General features: G+C 40.4%; 1 protein-coding gene across 3 annotated transcripts; it reads right to left on the bottom strand.

Annotated features, from left to right (window-relative positions):
- Window positions 1–560: 560 nt before the first annotated feature.
- Window positions 561–27,177, bottom strand: Pos (Poseidon). 3 transcript variants are annotated; one of them, XR_011419010.1, is made up of 3 exons: window positions 1,281–2,297; window positions 947–1,226; window positions 561–860 (listed from the first exon to the last, which is right to left on the bottom strand). XR_011419010.1 is itself a non-coding variant. In XM_070216680.1 (3 exons), exons 2-3 carry the CDS (start codon window positions 2,143–2,145, stop codon window positions 1,213–1,215), a joined length of 879 nt encoding a protein of 292 aa, XP_070072781.1. In that variant the 5' UTR covers window positions 2,146–2,224; window positions 26,983–27,177; the 3' UTR covers window positions 896–1,212. The 3 variants fall into 3 exon arrangements, 1 of the variants encoding a protein (XP_070072781.1); XR_011419011.1 differs by having other exon boundaries at window positions 990–1,226; XM_070216680.1 differs by lacking the exon at window positions 561–860 and adding an exon at window positions 26,983–27,177 and having other exon boundaries at window positions 896–1,226; window positions 1,281–2,224.

Below are 27,177 nucleotides of genomic sequence, written 5' to 3'. Positions count from 1 at the left end.
ACATTCCGTTTACATTTTACCCGGGGGCATAATAAGCTTCGCCTTTTCCCTCCGCCTATTTATATTTTTATTTATTTCAACGTGCGTGTGTGCGAGGCAGATATTTACTTATGATTGAGTTGCGTGGTAAAGCCAATGCAGAGGGAAAAAGGCAGCGGCAGCCCTCGAAACAATTTGGTAAGAGATTGCGGTTGCTTTACTGACCCGCTGCGTCGTGTGTGAGATGGAAATTTAAATTGATTTGCATTGTTTGACTGTCATTGTTGTTGCCCTCAGAACTGGCTGTTGTTTCCCTGTTTCACCCATTTTCCATACTTTCTTTCTGCCCTCGATAAACACTGAGCTTTCGCCAGCCGTCAAGCTGAAATTATTATAGATTTCAATTTGTGACCTGTAAACGAACCACCAAATGTCTTTGGGGTGCCTAACTTTACATTCCCTTTTTGTTTGACATGGGGCTTTGGACTACTGGAAAAGATTTATATATACCTATAATCAAAATACTTTAATGAATCGTATCAATAACTTATTTAGAGTTAAATCTTTTATTTTAACCTAATAGGGACAATTAAAAAGTACTGTTTTAAGTTTAGGTGTGTAAGATCAGGAATGAAATGTTATTATGTGAAATGGCTTAACCTTTTTTTTTTGGGCTTATGTTAGCTCTTTACTTTTTTTCGTAATGCTCTTCCTTTCGCCTTGTGCGTTGATTTTCCGCTTGCTTTGGCTAACAACACCAGCAGTATCCCAGCTCAAGCCTTTGCTCCAACCTTTTGTTCATTCGAATATCGTTTGGAGTATCCATGTCAAAGGCCGATCCATTGCACGTGGATGGAAGGGTTGAGGGTGACTGCCAAATGCTGCAGAGGGTTAGAAAAACGGGAAAGGCTTTTATTTTTGGGGCTATGGATTGGTAATTGAATTTATTGTTTGACATTCAAAGTACCGTCGAGTCGATTACGGTGGAAAATTGGTATCAAAATATTTACGAGCTGTTTATTGCATTACGCAATCTTGATGCTCCCAGAAAACCGATTCAAATGCTCCAACCAAAGTTGTCCGGAAGAAAAAGTAATGGAATATACAGTTTGAACCCTTGGCATGACATAAAGTATCTGGATGGCTGGCCATGTGTGTATATTGGTAGGGCCAATTAGGTGGATTAAAAAGGTCGAGGTGTGAATTTCAGCGTAATTGTATCCCTTCAGTGCGTTATTCCTCATGAGCTGAAAGAAAGAAAGAAGTAAGTAAAGACCCTTCTAGTTTTTTGAGGCTCTTACATAGGTCTTTTTTCACGTTCTTGTCATTCAGCTTACGGTTGAGATCAGCCAGCTCCAGTGAAGCGCTCTCATAGCCCGGCAGACTCTCCTGGCAGAAATAGCCGTTTCGAATCTGCGCCGGCAAGAGCTTAAGGATCAGCTCCAGACTCTGGGGATGGTCAGCCAGGCGGGAATATATCCTCACCACATGCTTGAGGTGAGGACCCGGTTCCAGGGTCAGTTGGTGGACAACTCTGGCCAGGGTGTGGATCAGATGAAGTCTACGAGCCAACCTTCGACTGGCAAACTTCAAGCCTACGTCGTGTTCTAAGATGCGGTACAAGACAAATGCGCAGAGAACCTTACTCATACTGGTACCCAGCTCCAGCTGACGCAAAATAAGTGGAATCAATTCAGTGCCCAGGAAGTAGCCAACGATCTCTGGATGGTCCGATTTCAGTAGACCGCAGATGACGCCCAGAACGGAGAGGCGAACATGCTCAGCGGCCCGAGATTGTGAGGTCATCTTAAGCAACGGCATCAAATAACACATGAATTGGCAGCGCATCAGCTGAATACCGACAAAGGGATGTGAGGCCATGGTCTGGATCAGTCCAATGGCTGCGCAAATGCGGTGCGACTGCTGACCGTTCAGTTCGTTGTCCGTGTAGATTGTCGGGTAGATTGAAACAACCTCTTGCAGCAAACCACTTACGGCTCCAAAGGAATGCCAGAGCAAGGGACCCAGGCTGTCAATGTGGCTGCGTCTTTCCCATAGCTCCAACATGGCCAAAAAGCGAGTCTCCTTATTGCACAGATCGGTGATCCAACCGTAGACGTGCTCCGTATCGCTGCTCTGATCACAACCCGAGTTTTGGAAACTCATTGTGGTATCAAATAGAGCAGTTAATTTTTCCGAGCCAAAGTAGAATATATGCAAATAGGAATGTCCGTTAACTGGCCTGCTGTTTGATTGTAATTTATATACATATGAGTCCGGGATTGTTACTAAGTAAATATTGTTTAGTGTTTGACATGTTGACATTGATCGCTTTGTGGACTACAGTGGACAGGTATCATTCAGTATACAATTTGAAATTTTAAGTTCTGTTGATTTTTGGGAAGAAATGTCAGTTTGCATCTCCCAAAAATCTTTTTTGGTAATAGTCTTGACCCGTGATTTCTTACCAACTTACGTGCAGAAAATCAGTGGTTTTTCTAGTACAATATTACCAGGAGAAGATAAATAAAAACACAAGGCGGTAACACTACTACTACTTTTAAAACTTTTTGGCAGTTTGACTTGGGAATTCGTAACGAATTAAAAAAATGCATCCATCGGGGTACAATTTTATTGTTGCATAGTGTTATGTATTATTTTGACAACAAATAAAAGAGTCCATATGTATTTAAAAAAAATCGTTGAAAAGCCCTAGGTATAATTGAGTACAGGATTCTTCCTGTAGAACCTTCCAACAACCCATTTGTCATCTCTGGGACAGTGGCATCACCACTGGGTAAGCCATTCCTCACACCTTATATCAACAGGATGACTGCTAGGCTATCCGATAAACGAGCTGATGAGTTGCAGTTAATTAGAGCGAATGCATCAAACTACCGAGAAGACCACCCCACTCGCCCCCATGAATTATGCATAACAATGAGCAAGGACACACCAACTAAGCCATGCAATTAAATGCAAACAATTTGCAATAATTTATGTGTGGCGACGACGTCATCACGACTCCTTCCATGAAGCGAATAATTCAAAACGGAAACGGAAATCTGTTTCGGTCTTCTGCATGTGCGGGTTCAAATGGGCTTCTGTGTGTGCATGGCGTGTTAATTGGCAGCAACTCCATTATTAGAAGAAAAACTTGCTGACCCGTCATTAGCACAAAATTTGGCTTGCTAATTTGGGTAACTGAAAACTACAAAAAAAATTAAACCAATATTATGGCAGCGATAAACAGAGATTCTCAAACAATACCGTTGGCCAGCTGCAGCAGTTCCCAAATAATATTTGCATATGCCAGCGTAATGTATATAAATTAAATGATGCATCACAAATGCAAAATTGAACAAATGCGCAGGCAGCACTTTTTTCTTATCTTCACCCGACTACGAGTGATCTTTTTGTTTGGCCCCGAATCATGAAATTATAATAATATATTTTCTGGCTAATTAGGGCAGTCAGTGGCAGTGCCCTTATTTATTGTTTCATATCGAATTAGAAATAAAAAACTTTTCGGAAAACTAAACAATTGGTCAAATTTTATGGCCTCAAAGTCGGCATCCCTAATCATTATGGCACCGAATTCTTTAACTCTAAATAAATATAAATATAAATATTAAATATACTTGTATAAGAGTAAAACTAAGCTCGTTTTTACCCTTTCAGAGAGTATTATAATTTTAGTCAGAAGCTTGCGATGCAGTGAAGCTTCTTTCTTTCTTTTTATTTGCATGTAATCAGTTTACCAAAATATGGATTTCGTCTGAGTTCTAGTCTGAGTATAAAACGCAAAGGTTTTCAACGAAATATTTTACCGCAGGAAAACCGAGGACAAGGCCAATGAGCAAACAGTACACAATACTACAGGCAACCAAACTGATAAAGTCAATTGGTAATTAGCTAATGTATGGCAGTGGTCTCCATTGAACATTTTTGCATTTAAATTAATTTAGCTGCCCCTAATTAATTTGTCAAAACATTATAGTCAATTATGTTAAAAGTGGAAAGTGAACTGAGCTGATTCCGATTGACGTAATTTAATGTCAATCAAATGGTAAAACAACAAAGCTGTCTAGACCGGATTCTAAAATACCCTTTAAATCTATTGAAAGTGGATCATTATTATATACAAATGTAGTTTTAAAGATTCCGATGGCATAAATCCAGCAGAATGCCTAGATTTTATATAAAATGAATTTTTAAAACACCATTTGGATAAATTACCATACACATTAAGTGAAGTGTAATTAATACAATTTTAACAAAAATAGCTTAACAGAAACTTTAAATTGCTTGTAAATATCTTAATACCAATTGATAAGGGCAGAATACATAATTTCATATGACAGCCTGAAAAAAATTCAAAAGAAAATAATGCAACCAGGGAGGAAATCTGTCAGTTAGTAACCTTTCTCTTTATTTCGTTTGTCAGAAAGCCTGGAGCAAACGTTTTGGTCTGTTTTTGAATTTTTTTTAGGTTTCATTTTCATTATTTATGTTTTATTTTTTAAATCATTCTGCTTCTGGCAGGTGGACAAATTGCCTGTCTGGGTAGGATACATAATCAGCTTTGTGTTATTTTTGAAATTTTTGGAGTCAGAATCGTCGAATGCAGAGTCTCCCACGAAAGCAGCGAAATGGTTTGCAAAATTAATGCATTATGCATGTGATTTTCAATCAATATGTTGTTATCTTTTTGCTGAGGTTTCCCTCTCGGACTTTTTAATAATGTTGCCCTTCAGCTACTTGGGTCTGAAAAGCGCACTCAAGCGTGGAAGCACATATGAGGGATAGGACTGGAGCACCACCCTCGCACCACCCTATTACTTGAGCTTCACTGACCCACAGGCCAAATCAAAGGCCCTTGGGTCACTCTTTTTGTGCTGCGCAAAAGCTTAAAAATTAATAATTCAAAGGCTTATGGATCAAGAGCCGACTGGACCTTGCCCCAGGGTTTTGTTCTTTAAAAGGAAAATCAAATTTTATTGATTTTCTCAAATACTCGACTGTGAAATAATTATTTTATTCTGTGCAATTAAATTCAATTTGTACATAGACATACACTAACGTCATTGGAAACTTTCATGAAACTTGTCGCAAAGTCATTATTCATAAGTGTCGCCGGGGTGTGGGTGGTACGTGTGTGTTTACTGCAATCATTACACGTTAATTACAGGTTTTCCTCTAAAACTTGCTGCAGGACCATTGTCGATAAGCCCGAAAATATTTCCCGTGAACTTGGCTGAAGCTTTAATTTATTTATGTAATTGAGGCACATCAATCTTCTGCAAGGTTGAACGAAAAGTCTTCTTGTGGGGGGTGTATACGTATGGGTGTATGTATGATCCGCCGCCAGGCATTTGATTCTATATGAAGGTGTGTGTGCGATCCGTGGGATGCTGTAACATACGCTGCCATGGTTTGTTGAATTTGAGTTTAATGACGTGTAAAAATGTTTTCACGGCTTTTGATTATATTTTACCTTAAGCGCCGCTAAAGTTTGGACCCATTCCCAAAACAGGAACGGTATCCCTTCCGTTTGCCATTTTCAATGAATAATGTGGGCGTCGTGTCTCTCTGTTTTGCATATGAATACCTTTTGGCATCATCTCTGATTAGCAGCGGCGACTGACAATGGGCGCTCCTGATGTTGTTGGGTGGAAACGGAAACGTTTTAATGACAATCTCTACCCCTCGCATCCATTAGACTCCGCTCAACTGTCAGTTATCGTTTTCAAAATATTGCCATCCGCAGAACAGACGCGAAAAGTTTTTTTCGGGGGGCAACGCAAGGTTCAGCACACAATTTTAACGCGTTTGACTTAATTAAAGCTTATGTGTGTTTGCATTGCTTATGCTCAAAACGAACATATTAAAGTTTTTCAAGTGAGACGAACGAAAAATATAATATTAAGAAAATCGGTTTTGTACTTTCATAAACTAGCCCTTTCAATTTATATTCTATTTCATTTTGAATTCTATTTTTTATATAAAAATTCGGATTTTAAGTTTAATGCTATATATATACTGGCCTTATTCGGAGTATACTTTCCAGTGCTTAATATCAGTCTACAAATATTTTAACTTTTTTGAGGTGTTGATATAAAACAAATAGTGATTGTTGCGCAAAGTAGCCGCATTGCTCAGCTGTTTAGGAAATTCATTGTAATGCTCCTTGGCAAAGCCTGAGCTAAGTACAAAAGTTTCACGTTGTAAACAAAACAATGCTCTCCGTTGACAATTGTTCCTAGACAGCTGGGCTTGCTTGGGTCGGACTCTTTCCCCCTTTTGCTATTTCCACTTGTTTAATGCTCGAGTAAACCTCTAAAAGAATAAAAACCCCAGAAACAGAAAAACAATGGCACAAAGTCATAGAAAATACTTAGTAAATGGTAAGTACGTGCAGTTTTGTACTTGTTGCATCACCGTACCAGTTGCCACTTTGCTCGAATCCTTCTGACTCCTGCGTTTTTTAGTTGTATTTTTTTTTCTACTAAAGGCACTTTTATGTAGTTCTGGGCCAGCTGGCACAGGTGATATTATTGACCAAAGTTAAACAATTGTAACCAGTTTTAAGTCACAACAATTGCGACACTTTTTAGTTTTCAAACTCGCTGGTTGGTCCTGGCGAGTTTTTGTTTTTATCGCTTTAGCTTAATGTACCGGGTTTGGATATATTGTTTCAACGTTTAAATAAATAGACTTTTTGGTCAAGTAGTTCTAGTTTTGGGCCCTGAAAAGTGCCGTTTATATATTTACAATATATTATATTATGAGAAGGTATTTGATTAACGAATTGTTATTTTTCTTTTTATATTCTTATATTCTCTATTTTTAAGTTCTCGACAAACTTGTTTTTTATCCTCACAGTTGGTATTGTCTTTGGGAGCCAATTGCACCTCAAATTCAACAACGCAGCCAGACAATGCCAGTCAGGTGTATTGGTTCATTAATTTCCACAAATGAAGCAACTGCAAATCCATTTGCCAGCTTCGGTAATAATCAACAAGCCATTCAGCAGATAAAGGCAGCTTAAAATTTCCAATTTCCAGTTGCCATTCGCCACACACAGGCGCACGCATAGCCCTTTTTTGCCGCTCCAACTGTGACCAGCAACAACTTATTGTGGTTACAAATTGTGGCAAAAGCTATCAATGATATTATCAACAGACAGACCTAAGCGAGCCGGACCGAACAGAACGTACATACGCAAGCCCAATTACATCCGGTTGCAGTTTCAATTTCAATTTGCGTGGCCGGCGAACAATGGCCAATGGGCTGTCTGGTCCAAAAAGGACCAGAGGACAAAGCCAAAATGCCTGGGGCAGGCACTGCTGCAGCTTGGCATAATATTAATTTAAATTAGACAAAATGCCGAGTCCTTTGCACGGCAGCCATCAGAATGGGATGGTGCGGTAGGGCAGTGAATGCACCGAACTGCAATTCGGCCTTTGGTTGGGCTCGGCTTCTGGAATTAACCCGTTGGTGGCCCGTTCCACAACTGAGGAATATCGAATTAGTTTTGATTGTGGCATCTCTTTTTCTTCGGCACATTTCATTTTATAAGGTTGTTCATAATTGTACTTTAAAGCAATATAGTAGTATCTATCCCGTTCAGACAATCATACAACAAAAAGCACAAAAACGTATAAAAAGATAAAAAGTTTACCTCCAAAATATTGGCTCCTTGGATCACCTTTCGTAGCAGGAATTTTTCGAATCCATATGGTAACCGATACATCGAATTTGTTCTTTTTCTTTAACTCCGAGTCAATTCTATTTAGCCCACCCGTAGGGCAACCACAAAACCAACCATAAAAACTCCAAGGATAAACACAAGGCCAGTTGCCTCCGAACTGCCATGTCGTAACCACACCCATAGAAATCGTACCGGAATTAATCATTTGACAAAGTTGTGCAATTTGCGTAACCAAAAATTAACTTAAATGTTCGTTTTTTGCATGCACAATTGGGCACACAAGTCATATGCCCGAAGAGACCCATGACCAATCTCGGGAAGTGGGCATTGAGAATGTCATGGCTGCTCCTCTGGTACTCTGCTCTGTTCTGCCGCTGCTGACCATTGGCCACAAACAAGGCAGGATATGGCCGTGATCGGGGTCAGGGCGGTGAGTTGGTCTGCCGGTTCGGGACTTTTTGTGCCAGGCCTAAACCATTGAAAAACCGAAAATGTATGGCAATTAGAGTAGCTATTGTGAATATGCCGGAATGGTGCACGGTAAAAAAATATATAGTGAGTCCTTCATTAAAAATTTGAGGTAACGGTAGCCATATAACGCGAAAAGTTAAATCTTTGAAAATTTGTTAAGTTTAAGCAGTGGCGGATCCAGAACTTTGTTGTGGGGTGTGATATCAAAACCAAAATTCCTTGCCTTTTTCAACCTATCACCGTCCCGTCGATCCAGGCATAGGTTAAAGCCATATCCGACCATTTAATAGTTTAATTCTTTTTTTTTATTTAAATTGCCAAAAAAAGGTTCCTTTCTTCCGGTGCATGGGAAAATAAAGCTAGCAAAGGCATATGGCCGGCAAACTATTAGGGAGCAATCCCGTGACTGTGTGCTGTTCATTTGGCCGCATTTTGTGGCAGCCAGTGCAAATGGCCCTTTGCTGTTCTCACTGTGTGGAGTAATTTTTCAAAAAAGAAGAGCCCAGGGAGGGATGACAAAAAACGTTGCCTTCATTGTTATGCAGCCTTATTGTTATTGCATAAAAATTGCCCCACACACATGCAACAGTTGCAACTGTAGTGCAATTAAGCGACGCAATTAACGTGGCGCAGTGTTTAACCTGTTACGCTGTGCTACGTGTGCTGGTCATTTACATGGGGGAATGCAAGGCAAGGATTTTCTAAATTTTAATGCCGGCTATTTGGTTAGGTCCTAGCACATGGCCAAGTACAATTGCGCGCCATTTGTGCGCCCACAATGGCCGTCATTGCCGATGGTCAATGGCCATGGTCCGGCAGTCCTGTTAGCATTTAAGCATCGTCATTTTTCACATCCTCATTTTTTGAGCTACACACATCCGGGCGCCGCGTCGTTTCGACGGCAACGAGTTAAATGCATTATTTTTAACACCAATTGTGTAAGTGAGCAAGAGCCGATAAATTGCCAACAAATGCGTGCAAGTCTTAATTGCCCCAATTATGTTAATTACCGTACGTGAGGGCCTGCATTCTGACTCTGCTGCTGGACTCTTGTGCAGTTTAATAATTTTCATCCTTAATAAGGCACAATAAAGTCCAATCAGCGGAGTAATACTCGACACTAGATCTGATGTGCTAGTAAGTATGATTGCTGAGGTTCCGAGTACAGTCGGAGTTTATTTTAGACTCTACCTGTGGCGGGCCCGACCTTACTTTACACTGAGAGACTTTAACTTGTTTTGAATCAAATTGGAATTTACTGGTTATTTCAGAGTAAACGGCTCTATAAAATAAATATATTCTTGGAAATTCTGAGACATTTGAGGTGTAAAGATTTTAATAATTTTAATAATTACTTGGTACTAAACTAAACCTAATAAAGAAAGCTGATCCTAAATTGGAGGCGACTTACAGAATCCAGACCGAACATACAACTTTAGGTTTATAAAAAATTAATAAATATTACTTCTTTTGCATGCAATTTTTCTGTGTAAATGGCCTTTGTCAGGTAGAGAGACGAATACTCAACCAAAACGAGGCTAATTTGTTTTCATATGCGGGAATGTGATATCAAATCCCAGAATGCATGTGCATAATTCTGTGCAGATATTGAGTTTGCAACCCATTAACACATGGTGCTGGCACAACCAAAATTCTCCAGAGCACTGCGCATGATTTAATTATAAATTTGGCGGGCCCCAATTAAATATGCGAATTTTGGTTTAGGCATAATGCAAAAGCCCCCCGCCTCAACCAAAAATAGTTTTCACTGGTCTCATGCATAGTTTTAATAACATTGTTGAGGGGCTTAATTATGTGCACATTACAAACAAAATATATTAAATATTAATCGCATTATTGCTTAGCGAGTGTCTGGTTTTACTGTGCACATTTTCATCTTTTTTTCCGGTACGTATCATATATTCCATTACAACATGTTGTTGTTCCATCATAAAAATTCATAACCCACAAAAGATGTACGCTCGACTGAAGCCCCCACTAAGATAGAAATCGAATATATCCATTTCAATTATCTGCCACACAGGAAATAAGAAAAAATGACCCAACCAATTCAATACCGAATGCAATGTATGTAAGCATATAAAAATCAAAATCAAATCGAGCGAAATCGTGCGTAAGAATTAATAATTTCCGTTTTATGTTGTTTATGCAATTGGTTTGGGAGCGAAAGTATGTTGTCCAGGTTCATGTGTGTAGAAAGGACTATTGAAATGACGCAAAGAAATTTAATATCTTTAAAAAGAGGCTAAAGAGGAAAGCATTTTATCATTATTTTGGTCATTGGGCCACAGCCATTTTTTCATTATAATTGCATGTTCAAAATTCTATCTAAAGGCAAGGCCTTAAGGCTATGAAGGTGTAAAAACTTGGCTGCCATATCTTAAGGGCTAACATATTAATATACCTATAACTTTTAAACGAACGTATATTTGTGAACGCATTTTCATTTTCGATTTTTTCGTGTTTCAAATTATGGGTACCCTAATTGTGTGGTAAAATTCCTAAATAATCAGCTTTTAATCCCAATCATTTTAAGAAATTTTCTTTCAAGGTATTTTCTTACCAGTATCACATAACCGAAGCACTCAACCGTTGTGTTCCTACTTTGTAAAATAGACAGCTCAGTGATTAGAAAATTGCGGCCATCGAGGACAACTTGACTATGCAGAACGCGCTACAATAACGTTAAGTGTGTGCCGAAGCTGATACTACGTGTTGTCACAGGTGCATGAAATTGCATGCCAAATTGAGTTATGACTGGGCTTCAGTTTAACAGGCGCTGAGTCGTGCTGATGGCGTGTAAATGATGCTCAGAAAAACTCACCCTTGCTTGAAGCTATCCAATTGCTCAAGGTGCTAAATATAAATATACTTGTCTCCACCTAAAAATAATCTCAGCTGCAAGCAGCTTTGATTAACAACCTTAAAATGCGAAAAGGTAAAGTTGTATTCGAGCATTTAATTAATGGTCACGATTTACTTTCTAATTAAGGTTGTGGAGAGGTTTCTCGACGATATTTGTGATTGATATGCGAAGGTGGGAAACAGGGTAATTCTGTTTTTCGGGCTGAACCCCACCGCAACTCTTTTCGACGGGAAAATTAATTCAACTGCGTAAATTACTTGGTAGCCACCTCAGGTGATTGCCATTGCCAGCGCCCTCCCTGTGGATGTGTGTGCGACTTAATTGAAAGTTGGTGGCGTAGGCTCGACCCCTAGTCGCACGCCATCCTTTTCAGGATGTGGAAACGGTTCGGTCCAGTCTGATAGCCAAAAGTGCTCGGAGGTTGATTTGCGGTCGGGCTGATGGTGGGGGTGGAATTGGCGCAAGAAAAGTGAAAAGTCCCGACCTGAAACTGAGTTTTCCCTCTCTCCTTTTCCTGTTAGGCCTCAGCTGGTGCAGCTGTGTTTTTTCAACCGAATTGCTGCCGCCGAGCCGTGGGTGTTTTGCTTAGAAAACGAAACAAGATAGAGCGGGTGGTGCGTGGCTACACCAAAACAAAGCTAACAAGAATTGGCAGAATTAACTATACCCTCGTCATAAAGAGAACATTAAAAGGAAAACGAAACGAATGTAAGTTCTTAAATGCCTGATAAATTACTTGAATACGGACGAGAATATATGAATATTAGTTTTAAAAACGAGCTTTTAAGTTATACAATTTTAACATTTTTAAAACGCTAATCGTGAAGTCGATTTTTCTAAGTACCAAAACTCTTTTTACAAAATAAATCAATACATTAAAATTTTGTCTTACAGACCTACGCTTTCATAAAATGTTATTTCTGTCCTAACTTGTGTTTTTACTCTGAATTGTCTCGATGGCAGATTGTTTTACCTTCCTCTTTTTAAGTCCTGGATCTAGATTAAAGGAAGGCTTACAAATGTGAAGATAGTCAACTTTTGTTATATGCGCTCTGGCTTTAAGGCTTTAAAGGTTATTATATAGCTAAAGAACTAGGTGGTTTTCTGGATGGCTACTGGTCCGCAACGACAGCACTTTTGGCCCTTCATCATAATGGCTGTGACATTCTGTTCTATTTGACCCCGCACATGGTTGGCCTTTTGGCCAGCGCGGTCTTTGAATCGACTGCATTGTCCACTTGAATGAACTGTGGACCCACATGTTGCACTTACACACAAAAGGGTCAGAGGAAAAAATGATTGTTGAATATAAAAGCCGGTCAAACACGGACAGCACGGCTAGAGTATTATGACAACAATTGACCTCTTAACTGCTGTCGTTGCACTTTAATTAACAAAAATGTTGAAAGGAAGAAACATTTTGATCAAAGGGCTAATGTTTATATCTTTTTCTTCTTTACTGTCTATATTAACTGTGCTGCTTACACGAGTCATATTAAAACATAAAACATAGAACTAGGGTAAATCTTTCATATTTTTGTTTTTCAAGTAATTCCGATGTTGTTTCTCCATCTGTTTAAATAAAAATTACATTTTTGTAATGCACCTTGCGTTGCTAAAACGCGTTCAATGGATCGTACTTTTTGGGAAAAGCACTAACACTCGAACAATTAGCGTTGCTTTTGTAGGGATGTTCGGTTATTATTTTCTATTATTTGGATATGTGTTTGCATATTTTAAAATTCCCTTTATGTGTTAAACGCAGCAATTAAAAATACAAGCCTGAATTAAACTGGCTTACAAAAAAGCTCTCAGTAGCGACGGCGTAGTGGTGTTAAGGGGTCTGTTGTATATACAAATACAAAGCGTTAGGCAGACAGTCCTAACCATCCACCGACCGCCCCCACTCTACCGACAGGCGCCACTCCACTCGCCGGCAGCCGCAGCCCAAAAAACGTGGGACGAAGGAAACGCAAATACAAACTGATTAAATATGCACTTTGCAGCTTGGCAAACGCGGAATAAATTAAAGTGTTAATTTAACATGACACATTAGTGCAGCCACACACAGCCACTCGCACTCATACTTGGGGAGCTGAGCTAGCCCGGCGCCTGGCTTCTGGCATCTGGCCTGACTTTGCCCTTCTGCCTGATTTTTGCGTGCGCGTTGTTTTTGGCCAACTCGAACTGCTAATGAGTTGGGGTCCTGCCATAGCTACGGGGATTTGTCAGCGGCCAGGAGCTGCAGCTGCTGGCGCCACCAACTCCCAAAAACATCTGCCTGCTTACCTGTGGCAAGGTGTTTGAAGTAATTACGCTCGCGCTGATGTATTAGCATTTTAAAGCGTAATTATTGTGCTGCCTGTTAAGTGGCTGGGCTGGGCAGGGCAGGGCAAAAAATCGTTCGAAACAAACTCTTTCCCTGTTTACAACTCTGAAGTGGCTTTAATTTAATTAGCGGTTTGTCTAGCTTCCACTTGTGTCGCTCTCTGGCAGTGCGTGTGTGCGTGGTGGCCGATGGTATAATGCGTTTAGTTGGGAGCCATGAAGTTTGGTTTGCTGAGCACCAGGCTTATCCGGAATTTGTGTGTACTCTCTTTAAAATGCCACTTAACGAGGCAATGCCGAGTAGTTCCTGCACTGACAAAATTAATTACGGAAGGGTTTTTATTGGCAAATTTATCTGCAAATCGAATCTCAACGGAATCATATAGATTCGATAGTGAGTGCATTAAGCTGAATGAAAGGTTTAACAAATCGTCAGTATGTATAGGATCGAGGATCAAGTGATTGCCCGGTCATAAATCGGTTTGAAAGCCAGCCACTATGGCCCCTTTCAGGAATCAATCCACCGTAACTAACAGCCGCGATTAGGAAGTTCGCTGCTTTCCAGTTAAGGGACCTGTGCACAGTTCCAGGAGCAGCAACACGATGTCCTGCCAATGGCCTGCAATTTATGCAGCTGTCAGCATTGGCAAACAAAGGCCAAGCCGGGACTTGACTGGCGTTCCTCTTTTTATTTGGTCCCTTGCTTTGTTTAACGCTGGTCGTGATTAAATGTTGGCGCTTACTTTTTGCCGTGGGGAGTGCACGACATAAACATCTAGGGTAACTAAGTAGCAGAGCCATTGGTCACGCTTAATCGCCTGCTCGACTTGCCCGGCAGTGGGAAAAGCGAAAAAAGCGAAATCAAGTATACGCGTCATGTACATAATTCCTAGCCTTGGCGACACTAAAATTGCAGGGCCCTGCTCACAGGAACAAACCTCCACGGGGACTCAAAGGCCTGAGGTAACACACAGCAACACCCGCCCACCCAAACCCACACACATGCAGAGCGGCACCAACGGTGAAATGAAAATAATGAAAAGCAAAAGCACCCTGGGAGTTTTATAACAATTGATCACCTGTTACGTTCATTGGTAATTGCACCCAGAGCCATACTAAATATACAGACACGCTCACAGGTAGGTCTCGTCCATGTCGCGCTGCTCGTGCAGTGTGTCGATGTGAGAGTGATGGCAGGATACCCCCTGCGCACCCAAATATTCAGCAACATTCAGCAACAAGGGACAGCCTTTACTTCATACCCCGTCCTTTCAATCTCCTTGTATGCACTTGAAACTAAAATAAGAGGTTTAATCACAAATTTGTTATGAATCTTTGGCGAAAATAATCAGTGTTTCTTTAATATATAGGTACTCTTTTTGTACTGACAAGAATGTAAATCAAGAAAAAAAAATTGTCTGTTTTCACAAACATTTTTTGATTTCTTTAATATACCATGTCAAAGGGTGAGAATAAAATTTTATTTTTTGGACCACCCAAATGCTTAACCATAAACATACATTGTTAATTGCTTAATCGCTTAATTTTTTAAGAAAATAAAAAATATCAATAAGGTTGGCAGAAGCTGTAAAATGTAAAATCGGGTACAAATTTTTTCGCTGTGGAGTATCAGCCAGACTTTAGCTTTTTCCCTCGCATTTCCACCAATACATCCCCTCTCGTGGTTTTTGCCTTCGATTGTCGATGGCTTTGGATTTTGTGCATGAGGTCAGCTTCTGCGTTTGCCCCCGCACAACCCTTCTACCCTGCCAGAGTGGCCAATGCATTCTCCGCCCCCAACTCCGCCCTTCTGTCAATGGCCCTGGGACATTTGTTACAGTTGAAATGCGCTCGTAAAATGCTTTTTGATTCCCTCCACTGGAGCTCCTCTGCCACTGGTCACTCGTGCCACTGCGGCATCCTGGATGTGCTTCAGGTCCGAGTCGATTTGGGAGGAGGTGGGTACAGCCAGTGCCAACAAGTAAAACAAATTGTTGCATTTTAATGCTTTAGTCGCGTTGAATATTCTAGGTGCGTATGTACGAATGGGTATTCGAAGGATTTATTGAATTTTAAATTTTAATTTGCAATTTTTTCGATTGCTAATGTGGCACATAAAAAAACTGGCTTGTTATTTATCACAAAAAGTAGGTTTATTAGGTTAAGTACAAATGAAAAAGGGTTTCAAATTCATATTTAAACTTCCTGCTTTACAGCATTTTATGAAGTATTTTTAATAAGGTTATAAAAAACTGGATGCAATCGTAGTATATGCCGATCTCAAGACGTAGTACTTTTATAGGTATGTCCTTTCAGAGATATCGAACAGAGGTAGTTAAAATATCACGCCAATGCTGAAACTTGGGGGCGTTGCCACGCCCAATCGCCGCCTGATGCGCTATACGGCTGTCACTTGTCAAACATGTTGCTCGGCTTTGTGGCCATGGAAAGCGTCAAAGGCTTTCAGTGGAGCTGCCGGTGTGGCGGCTCTGGTGGGCGGAGGTAAGAAGAGGGGGAGCAGCGGGTCAGCGGACAACAAGATTAGCATTTAGTTTAGTTGGCTTTGTTAGCCGTCGGTTGCCTCTTGGCATGGTTTAGGTCGGTTTGATTTGGTTCCGTTCCCATGGCACACCTGCGGCAAATGTCAGTGCAGCTAAATGGCTTACAAACTCCGCTCCCCGCTCCACCGACTGAACCATAGAGATTTCTCCTTGGCCAGGGCTCCGTTGCTAATTTCAGTTGCTGTCGCCCGAAGGCTTCCAGCAGACGTTAAGAACTTTGATTGTGCGTGCAGTAAGGCAAACAATGCCGGAGCAGAACATAACTTTTAATGAAATTCAACGCATTTGCCTGTTAATAATAAAATGCGACGACAAAGGCGAAATTATGTTTATTATTTTATGTAGCTGTGCATTTCTTTTTGTTTTGCAAGGGCGGGAATTTCTTATTACACCTTTTGCCAGAGCCAGATTCTTCAGGTCGTTTTTTCTTTTGAATCAAAGCCTGCAGGGCAGTCAAATGCCTCTTGTCAACACTTGCCTCCCTTAGCTTAACACAGCAGAGAGAAAAAAAAGCACAAATAATTTTGAATATATTTTAGAACTGTAAGCATATTGCTTTAAATGTTATTTATCAGTAAGCTGTTGTGCATGACAAGTTTCGAGTAAGGGATAAGAGATGTAAATACATGAATTTGTATTTACAATACAATTTTATATAGTTTATTTGCTAGATCTTTAATTGTTTTAGCCAAAATTGTATAGAACTATAGTTCATACGACGGTTTGAACGGCCATAATATTCAATCGCGAGCTTAGCCAGAAGTATTGTTTAAACCATATTGATGAGTGTCATTTATAAGTTTAACCTCAGTGTAAGCAGTTCCCATCTCCCATGGTAGCTTGTGTTATTCTTTTATGCGTTTCTAATTTCATTTAGCGACATTCGACATTCTCCTCCCACCGCACTTCTGGGTCCTGTCCTTTTCCTGTTCTCCGCACTCCTCTAAAGTTTTCCCAACATTTTCCTTGTGCGTCTGTGCCTCGTGCCTCTGCTGCATTGTTGTGTTTTCGTCATTCCTTCCCTGGGTATTCACCTTTTCATTTTATTTTTCTCATTTTGCATTTTGCTTGCCCGCTCTGTTTGCGAGTATTTTCTTTTAATTTTTTTTCTTCCCCTAACTTTGCTGAAATTAGATTAGAAATATTGCTACCAGCATTCTGCAGGCTTTGGTTTTGCTTTGCTGTGCCCCACACCCATTCTTCTTGCCTCCCTTCTTTTTGAATTTTTGCTTTATGAATACGCATGTTATTTTGTGTGTGTCGGTTGATTTGCATGTCGGCAAACAAGAAGAAATGGTTTTAATGTTTGCTTAATATTTTTCAGATTTCTCTCGCTCTGGCACATTTGGTGGTGGGCTTATTGAAGTTTAAGAATTATGAGTAGCGAGGGCAGCGATTCGACTTATTAAGCTTCAAAATTATGTTATAATTTAGTTAGCGTCGTTAACTTTTTATTTCGCCGACGGCTCAGTGCTTGAATAAGATTGGAGTTGTTAACTTGTGCCCAATTATAAATCTGAACTTAGCTTGACATGTCATTCATTATTTGTTGAACTTTGAAAATATTTGCATTTTTTATCCAATACCTTATACAATAGTATTATGGGACTAGTTGGTAATTAACTCTTAATTTATTTTGCAACGTTATAGCAATCTGGTCTTTATTCAAATTAAATGCAGGCGTAATTGGGGTATTTTATTTCCAATTATCTACTGATATCATATTTCCTTTGTTGCAAAGTTTGGTTGCGTATATCATATCCCCGTGCGAACAATGAGAGGAACCGAATGTGGACTAGTTTCTCAAATTTCCCGAGTTGTCTAACTATAACTCCTTTGCAATGCTTCAGCCCACCGAATTCCGTGCCGTCACTGTCGACGTGTTCTCGATATTGGCAATGATTGTGGCAGCGTTTGTGGTTTAGTAATGAATGTGCTTCGGTGTCCCTCAACAGTTGTCTTCCTCTCGCATTGACGTTATTATGTGTACATTGTGGTAATTCCCCTCAAATGTTTGTCAGATCCTTCATTTGTCCTTGGTATATGAAGATCTAATTAACTCCACTGCAAACTGTTGGGTTTTGATTACGTCAGTTTGGATAATTAATATTCATTTTCTAACCGGCTTATTTATGCAAGCAACGCAAATATGTTCATGGAATGTTCGTAAAATAAGTAAAAATCCATAAAATCAAAAAGTACAATTTTATACGACTAACAGGAATTCCTTGCTATCCAAACAAACTGTTCACAATCAGAAATCATTTGTTTATTCAAATTAATTACAACTCATTCCTTCTGAATACCCTATCAAGTGTAAAAAACAAGGTTATTCCCCAATTAATTTTCATCATAGAAATGGATATAATTAATTTTGGCCCCACTCCCAGGCAACGTTATTTTTTAACATTTCCACTTCCTAACCAGTTTAGTTATCATATGAATCATTCAATTTCTAAAGGAAACCATGGACGCAGGGGCAAGGACGAAGCAGACACACACCCAGGAACAAAGCACAAAGAACGCAAAATTGAATTTTGGGTCCGAGTCAGGATGTGAACCCTTTTTGCTTATTTTTTCTCGGATGGCTTTTTTTTAATATTTAAAGTGCAAAGAGAACCATTTCTTGAAGGGCCGAAACCCACTGAGATGGATGTGTATGTGGGCATTAATTAAAAGTAAAATTATATAAGAGCTCCGGCCTTTTTCATCGAGCGGAGATCATAAATTAAAAAAAGCACTGAAAAAAGTCGGCATTCCACACAATGTAACCGAATCATATGATGGGCAGCTTAAAACCCCCCTACCCCTTGGTTATTTCTGTTTGGTTCGTGGCTGCCATTTGGCAAATTGAACTCATGTCCAAGTTTTAAGCAGATTACAGGCCATTAAGCATTTTTTCATATATGCGGGAGCGGTGGTTGGTTGGTTCGGGGGTCCGGGTGCTCTTTTCAAACAGTTCCTGCGTTTAGCATATGTGAAGTCATATAAATATTTTGATAAGGGTTTGTAGACCCAACCGAATGCGAACATATTTAGCTGGAGGCTTGTATGTATAGTGCGTGTGTGTGCAGGAAGGGTTGGACGTTTAATACCCATCATGACTTTTAAGTTATCTCCCAGTCCGCTCTCACACCCCTCGGCTACTCAGTTCAAATTAAAAATGCCCCATATCTTGCGAACATATTGTGAGAGTGGGCATGGCCTGGTAACATCGGAAAGTTCAAAGTAAATAGCTAGTTCTGGCAGACCTTTTTTGGATGATGATTTTTTTTTTTGTGTAAATCCCTAAAGTGCCTGCTGAAACCTTGTCATTATTTTTGACAAATTAAATGGCCTTTCGGGACACGGAGAAGGAGGCAAGAAGAATACCTGTCACTCGCATTTTATGTTAATTTAGTTCATTAAAATACAGAAAAATGGGACATGCATTTTCGCTCAGTCTTTGAGTTCGCATTTCAAGAGCTGACAGAAATGGTGTACATTTGGAAATTTAAATTCATTCCTGAGCAAAATTGTGGACACCTTTTGACATATTTCTTTTGGGAAAAGTAAGATGTTGGATTACCAAGCTTGACTTTCCTTGCATCCAAAAATAAAACGCATCTAGTTGATTTGCTTGAAATTTATTATACAACAGCAGTGGTTATACAAAAAATAATAGGCGCCTAGGCCTGACAGTTGGCATTCTCCCAGAGTTGAGCCTGAGTCTGGAAGAAGTTTACCAACTCGGACATGCTCACGTTGGCCAGAAGATCGTTGACCGTCGGAACGAGGAAGTTCTGGTAGAGGAAGTTGGTGATGTTGGGTTGCATCTCTTCGAGTGCAAGTGGCAGCAAGGTCTTCATCCAACGGTTCCAGAAGTTATTGGTCGAGATGTTCCACAGAGTGTTCCAGTTGTCCAATTCCACACCAGCCAGATAGATGGTTTGCTTGAAATCCACCATGCGCAAGCCAGACGAGTTGGTCAGGCTGTTGGCGAAGCTGTAGCTTCCCACGAAGCGCAGATCGAAAAGGGCTTCGTTGATCACATCGTTTTGCCGGATGGGCAGCTTGAAGCCGCCGATGTTGATGAAACCATCAACTTCCGCGAAGCCAAGCACTTGGATCTTGGGGAAGAGCACATCATAGGCGGCCTCTCCAGTTTTTCCGTAGTCGCTGGCACTCAGAACCTGGAAGCTGTCCAGACCCTGGACTCGGATGTTCGTAACGTTGCCCACAACGGTGTAGTCGTCGGTGATGTACTCGAATTCGTAGAAGGGATTTACGATGGGGGCCAGCACGGGAATGTTGCCGTAGCCACAAGGCATGATGCTTTTGAAAGCCTGTAGGAAGCGATAGACCGCCGAGGTGAATTGGGCGCTGCCCGCCTGCTGCACCACCGGAGTGGCACTAACGGTAAGTCCCAGAAGGACGACGATGAGTAGCTGGAAGGGGGAACCCATTTCGATAGCTTGTAGTGAACTGGTTGTCGATTTGATTGTGAATATTCTGCTATCGTGGAGTATGGCTTTTATAGCTGAACTCGTATCTTTTGGTGGCGCTAGACGGGTATTTGATCGATTGCATATCAATTGAATCGATGAAGCGTGCCTTTATCACAGCAAAGCCTTTTAATCTTATACAGAACAGGTATGACTGAGTCATACGAGTTGCTTTCGGGGGTTTGTCCAAAGACGATCCATCGTGTACTTAATAGGTGATAAGGTTGGTAGCCATGCATGTTTTCGTTACAATTTTTTGTTCGACGAAAACGGATTTCTATTGATAAGCCTTTTCCAGAAATTTTTTGTACCACGATCCATAATACGCGTCACAAGGTTAGTAGTATTTCACAGTAAAAGTATATTGATTAGGAATTCCGCTTAATAAGTAGACTTTAAGGAAAAGGTTAGTCTCTTCAAAATTGATGACATTTTTATTATCATGATAAAAAATGAAAAAGTTTTGAGTAAAAGTATCATAAATTGGTTATGCGTTAATTTGGCTAGCTGGCTTTCATATGCAAAGCAAAGGGCGTGCTTTGAAATTTCTTCATCTTCAGGTAAGGGACAGCCAAGACTGGAAAGTTCCTATTCCCCGTCAACTGCCAAACAAATTGCATATGTCAATTACAAAACTGGCGGCCGCGCAAACAAAGTTTTAAAACTTCATCTGTGTAGGAGAACGCAAGCAGGAGGGCCTACACACCACAGCAAATAAACAGAGGAAAGGGGGGTATTGTTGGTAAGGGGTCGGGAAGTTGCTTCTGCTGCGAGATCTATGTTGTGCTCTCTGCGGCTGGCAAATCACTGTTGCAAAAACTGTTGAAAATTCCATTAAACTTCGCGCAAATAACCGAAGGCGTTCAATTCTAGTCGACGTCGTTTATATAATTTTGTTGTTTGCCAAAACAAGAGTGGGTTGTGGGAAAGGGGGCCAGTGTGTGCTGAAGCAGGGGACGGTGTAAAAAAGTTGTACGCAAAACTTAAAGCAAGCTTAAGCAGGAAAGAGAAGGGTAGTCAAAAGTTTTGCATGGCTGATGTGGCACGGAGGTCGCGATTTCATCTTTTTTCACTTGTTCCTCCCCCCTGAAATATTTTTTGTGTAGTTTTGCTGAAATCCAGGAAAATTAACTCAAGAATACTTAAGAATAAAGTAGAGAACTGGTTGTTTGTCTAGTCTGTGGAAAGGCAGATTGCTGCTGCACATGTTGCCCCTGTGCCTTATGTGCTGCTCATCTGCCGCCTCAGGGCTTGTTGTGTTGCATGTGGCAGCCTCAAATTATACTTTTTATTTAAAGCAGCTACAGCAGCTCATGGCTTCATAATCGAAGACCGTTTTAAGGAAATTTATTGCACATACGAATGTTTGTAAGCTCTTTTCCTAACACTAACAATCTGACCTAACAATACTTGTGGCGCGATTGTTAAGTTCAATTCAAATGCGGAAACATAGTTGCTTGGCACAAATGCAGATCGTTTGCGGGGATAGCAAATCAAAAGTTTCAATTAATTAAGTATTCCATAATGTGACCTTAAGAAATATTTTGATGCGGCCATTGAGGGCACTCAGGCATCAAACTGATTTGGACTCGGGTGGAAATCTGCTTAAAGCCTTTTGCATATTGCATGTGCAGAGATTAATTTTGTTTCGCTCGAGCGGGGGACCCATCCCCCTGAAAAAGGATTTGTAAATCAATGAGTTTTCGCATCAAATCGATTCAATTGCGTCTGCTAATTCAATTATAATTTATGCAGAGTTTCAAACAGACTTTCCATTTGGAATTTGTTTTCTTGATTATCGAGCCGAGGCTGTGGCATGGGTTCCATTCAAACTGATTGATGTTGCTGGCCGACTGTAATTTGCATTGAACATTAATTAATTGCATATTATGGACATGCATAATGGCAACTAATACGGCAAAACCAATAATCAACACAACAATGGGTAAATACAAAGGACGGCTGTCCTGTCCTGTCTTGTCCTTTCGGTCGAGTTCGGCTTGAAGGGCAATGCAGGGATTAGATATGATTCAAGTGGATTCTGGCAAATGTGATTCAGCTGTCTTCGTGTGCACTCGCCTGTGCTCACCAAACAGGACACTTTGAGAACCCAATCACAGTTCCACTTGAAAACTAATGCAAATTAAGCAGCAGCAACAGCTGCATCAGCAGTAGCAACTTTTTCAATTAACACAGACAATTATATCGGCATTGGAGGGTGCTTGAAACTTTTATCATGGCCCAGATCCGCTCAGCTCCTTTTCAAATTGTGGTAAATGATTGAGGCAATTTACTTGGCCAAGTTTTGTTAAAGCAACAACGTCAACAAAAGCACGAGCAGCAGGTAGACTTAATGGGCCTTCATTTAATTCAGACTTTGCACCCGACAGTTCCATACTTAGCGGGGTCTTATTACATGCTTATTAAAAATCAAACGATTGAACTTGATGATAGAATCTGTAAGTATATTGAGTTTACTAAATGTCACTATAAGCTTAAATTGGTATAAATTTAAGTATGAGTAAACACTAGCTTTGAATTGAGTTTTAGAAGAGGGTACCTCTTAGTCGAGAAATCAACCAAACAACTTAATGGTAATTTCATGGAGCTGTCTGTGCCCCATGCCTTATTTACGATATTATTTCATCATTTCACGCTCGTCTGGATTTCATTAAATGCTTAACTTTATTCCACTGCCCAGCTAATTGTCGTTTTTCCCGCATTGTTTTTCTAAGTTTTTTTCTCTTCCATTCAGTTTTAAACAGCTTCTGGGTAACAGTTGCACAGCTCCGTCTTCAGCTCCAGCGAACAGAGCAGCTGCTTCTGGTCTTGGTTCTGGCCTCAGTTTCTGCCTGAGTTTCTCTAGTTGCTCCGGTTGGACAATGAGCCTCCGGCAAGTGTACACTGCGTGTTTAGTTTGCTTCTGCTCTGCTCTGCCATTTGTCTAATTGAAATAAAATGTTTTTAATCAAATATTATTCCAATTATGCACAGAGAAAATAATGGAAAGAAACTTTCATGTTCGAGTTAGGGGGTGGATACCAAGCACCTTGGCAACGAAAAGTTTCGAAACCTAAAAAAGATCAATATGAAAACAAGTTCACTGAGGGAGCACCTCGCATCTCCTCTGTTCCTGACGGTTTTTCGGTTTTCGAATTTGAAGCACAAATTTCCAGCCATATAATATAGTTATTTAATAAGCGTAATTTGAAAAATATTGTACATTCAAGCCGCTTGTCACATTCAAGACAGCTTGGTAGTCTAAAATAAAATTGAATTTGATCGCACTTTACGGCACTTTCGTGGCGGCCACGCACTCCAAGCAAATTAACAGCACTGACAAAGGACCAGCAGAATAATGCTTTCACATGTGGCGAGTGCTGCGCCCACCTCAAAAGGCATTTCAAATATGCCATTAAATTTAATTCAATTACGAATTTCTTACGCGACTCACAAGTGAAGTGTGCAGCATCTTCGTTCCCTTTTCAATCGCGTTTCAATTTGCCATTAACCCATTATGGTTCAACGGGCAATATAAGCGAGGGCGTTGGTGGGCTTATGGGGCGTGACCCGTACGAGGTCTGGAAGCCTGCATTATAAAGCAGAAATATGCAATAACACATAAAAACGAAGTCCTCGCCAACTATTGAATGCGAGCCCTAATACACGCCCACCCGGCCACGCACAAAGCGCTGCTTTGAGCGGTTCTGCTCGTCAGGATGCCACCGCGGGGGAAATTGCCAGCGAAGGGAAGAACGACAACAATAGCGACAATGATGAGTCCCAAAAGGTGTGATGCTCTTCAAAAAGTGAGCATTTTTTAAGTCTTCTTTTGGAATACCCTGACAACATTTTAAAATAACGATTAAAGCTTTTTTGTGTACATTTACCGTACTTCGTGAAAATTTCTAGGCTTACACATATATTTTTTAAAATCGATTACCTTAATTTCTACAATTGCTTTAAATCAAATCTTAACATATTACCTTTGAACGCTGCGGTATGTTATATGTATATGTATATGTATACGGGTTAGAAACTTAAGAATATAATAATCTTGTCTTCTAAAAGGGTACGAAATGTAAAAGCTATACAAGGGATACGGGTTTACAAGGTGCAAGAACTGCTTGCCTTCTGGTCGTAATCATGAGCATATATGAAATTGTTGGTGGTGCAAAATTTTTCAATTTGCTGCTCTTGTGTGTCAATAACTGTTCAATTCACGGGCTCCAGCTAAAGTGCCAATACAGGAGCATGCAAAAACCAAAAAAAAAATACATTACACGAGGATGCATACAAGGATGATGTGCCTGGGTTTTTACCGCTGCGCTGTTGCTTTATAATCATTGCATCACGCCTATCACCACCTCGCCAAGAGAGAAAGAGAGAGAGCATTGTTAGTGGCATTTTTTGGGCCTATCCCCTTCCATTCACTCACTTTCCAAATATCTATCTTCCTCCCCTTTTTAACGTGAGGCAGCGTGAACCTTTTTCATCAACTTTTTTACTCTACGTCATCGTTGTCTTTTATGCGTGTAGGCGTTGCTGTTCGAGCTGGTAAGCTGCTTTGAGCAGCGAGTGGCTAAGAACACAGCAGAATTATTGCTGCACCCAATCCCCTTCACGAACAACGTTGTCAGCTGCAGCATCAGTTTCTGTTTCAATTTCCTCGTCGCTTTGTCAAAGCCTTCACGAGCGCTAGAAAAATTAATCAATTTCCACCTGGATCCATCTTTGTTGCTTTGTTTCCCATATGTCAACCCAACTGTCATGCGGTTGGAGGATTTTTTTCCAGAGTTAACCTCTTGTCCATCGGCGGCAGGTTCGATAGTCAAAAGGAAGCCTTTGCGTTGATCATAAAATGTTGATGCTATTTATTTATCAATAAGACTACTGTGATGCTTAGCTCTAAAGTCAAAAATATCACAATTGCCAAGTTAGTTAAAATTCAAATGCAAAAGCAAAACGAATTCAATAAATACTGACAAAAACTTTTTCAACCAACTTGAAATAGTTTTCGCTCCCCGGATGAAATGAGCAAAGCTCAAATCGCCGGCTGTACAGGCCCAAAGGACAACAAGTTCCGTGCAGAGCGACACTCGACTTCCGCTTTGTGTAAAATATGGCGGCAATAGCTGGATATTTGTCCGCCCCTCTGCGACTGTTTGGCCCTCACTATTTCCATCTATAGCTGCTGAAAGGGAGTCTCAACGGAACAAAGACGACCATCCCAGGATGAAGTATCAATCAGGGTTTAACAAGCAAATTTATGCACTTGAGATACATGCACACTCACTAAGGCCCCCGGCTGTACTCTGCTCTTCATTTTGCATTGTGTTTTGCATATTTGAATAGTTTTTATTTACTTGAACTCACAATTGCACTTTTGCCATTACTTTGGCTATTATGCTGACGCTTTTAACATGTAAGCCGTCAGCAGCAAACATTGCATCCGGATCTCTGAGGGAGTGGGTGCGCGTGGACGAGTGTTTCCCCGTGTGTGTTTTCATTATTTATGCATAGGTGTTGGCTCTCGAGTCTCAGTATATCTCTCTTATGCCGTTCTCTGTCTTATGCGTGCTCCTTTGCTTTGCATATTTTAACGGACACTGTTGTGAGACTGGGAGTACCTTCTTTTTTAGGAGTGCGGGTACGGGCGTGGGTTTGTGAGCTCATCCTTGATGGCATTTATCCCTTTTTTACATACTAGAACAAAGAACACGGAGTCAACTACACTCTCTGAGTGGTGCAATTTCAATATGTTTTTCCCTGGTAAGTCTATCAACTATTTACACCATGCTTCAAATTAGTCATTTCATTGTAGCTGGCTAAAATTTTGCCAGACTAATTAGACCACTCTCAGATATAAAAAACGTTATTCGATCTTATATCTTATTGGATAAACAAAATTTAACGAAGTCCAAAAAATTTAAATGGAAGTATTTACTTGTTGTGTAGCATTTCATAGCATTACAATTTTGTGTGATAAAACTAAATAACATCAGTTTACGTAGTAATTTTTTGCCAGCGTTTGCTTAAACTCCCCACAATGCTCATAATTTAGGAGTCGCCTTGCATTTTCGCCTCTACTCCCGCTAATTGCATCCGACTTGAACTTTTTTAATTAAAAGAAGCAGCAAGAACCCTGACAAACGCCTCACCATAAGCGGCAACAAATCTTGGTTAATGTCGGCTAGCTCTGGCCGTGACTCAGGCTAGGGCCACAGACCGCCATGACAAATACAACGACCATTCTACTTTACAGTTTACATTTTCTAAGCCATTTATATATGAATGAAAGAGAGGAGATCTGCACTTGACTGTTATCTTGCGTAATTGCGATTCTCGCTAAGGCTCAGGCGAAAGGTGAAAAAATTGTTTATTGTGGCACTGTAGCGGCAAAAAGTTAATTGAGTTTACTTTGGCTAGGGGTAAAAACGTTGACAAAGTTTCTGAATTACGGCAGGCAGTGGGGAAAAAGTCCCTTCATTTATATCACAAAGCGAGCTAGAAAAAAATGGACCACATTCTCTTCACCGTAGCCTTAAATTGGCTTACCTGGCTTAATGATATTGGAAATTACATTTGCCATCGATTGTTCGATACGGGCTGCCAATTAATTCGATTGTTGCACTTTCCTCTTCCCCTTCGACTTTGCCAAACACTTCACCTTTGAGGCCACAAATTGCTTTCACCTTTCACTCACGGGGCCCTAATTGGGAAATATTTTTTGTGTGTGCTCGGTTTTAGTTT

Source organism: Drosophila takahashii, chromosome 3R, assembly GCF_030179915.1.
Source record: "Drosophila takahashii strain IR98-3 E-12201 chromosome 3R, DtakHiC1v2, whole genome shotgun sequence".
In the NCBI taxonomy this organism is placed as follows: Eukaryota; Metazoa; Arthropoda; class Insecta; order Diptera; family Drosophilidae; genus Drosophila; species Drosophila takahashii.
Note: the sequence above shows the minus strand (reverse complement) of the source record. Positions and strands in the feature narration are given on the sequence as shown.

Bases quoted from the DNA above. Each gene is read 5' to 3' on its own strand.
- Pos (XM_070216680.1), bottom strand. From the start codon at position 2,145: ATGAGTTTCCAAAACTCGGGTTGTGATCAGAGCAGCGATACGGAGCAC.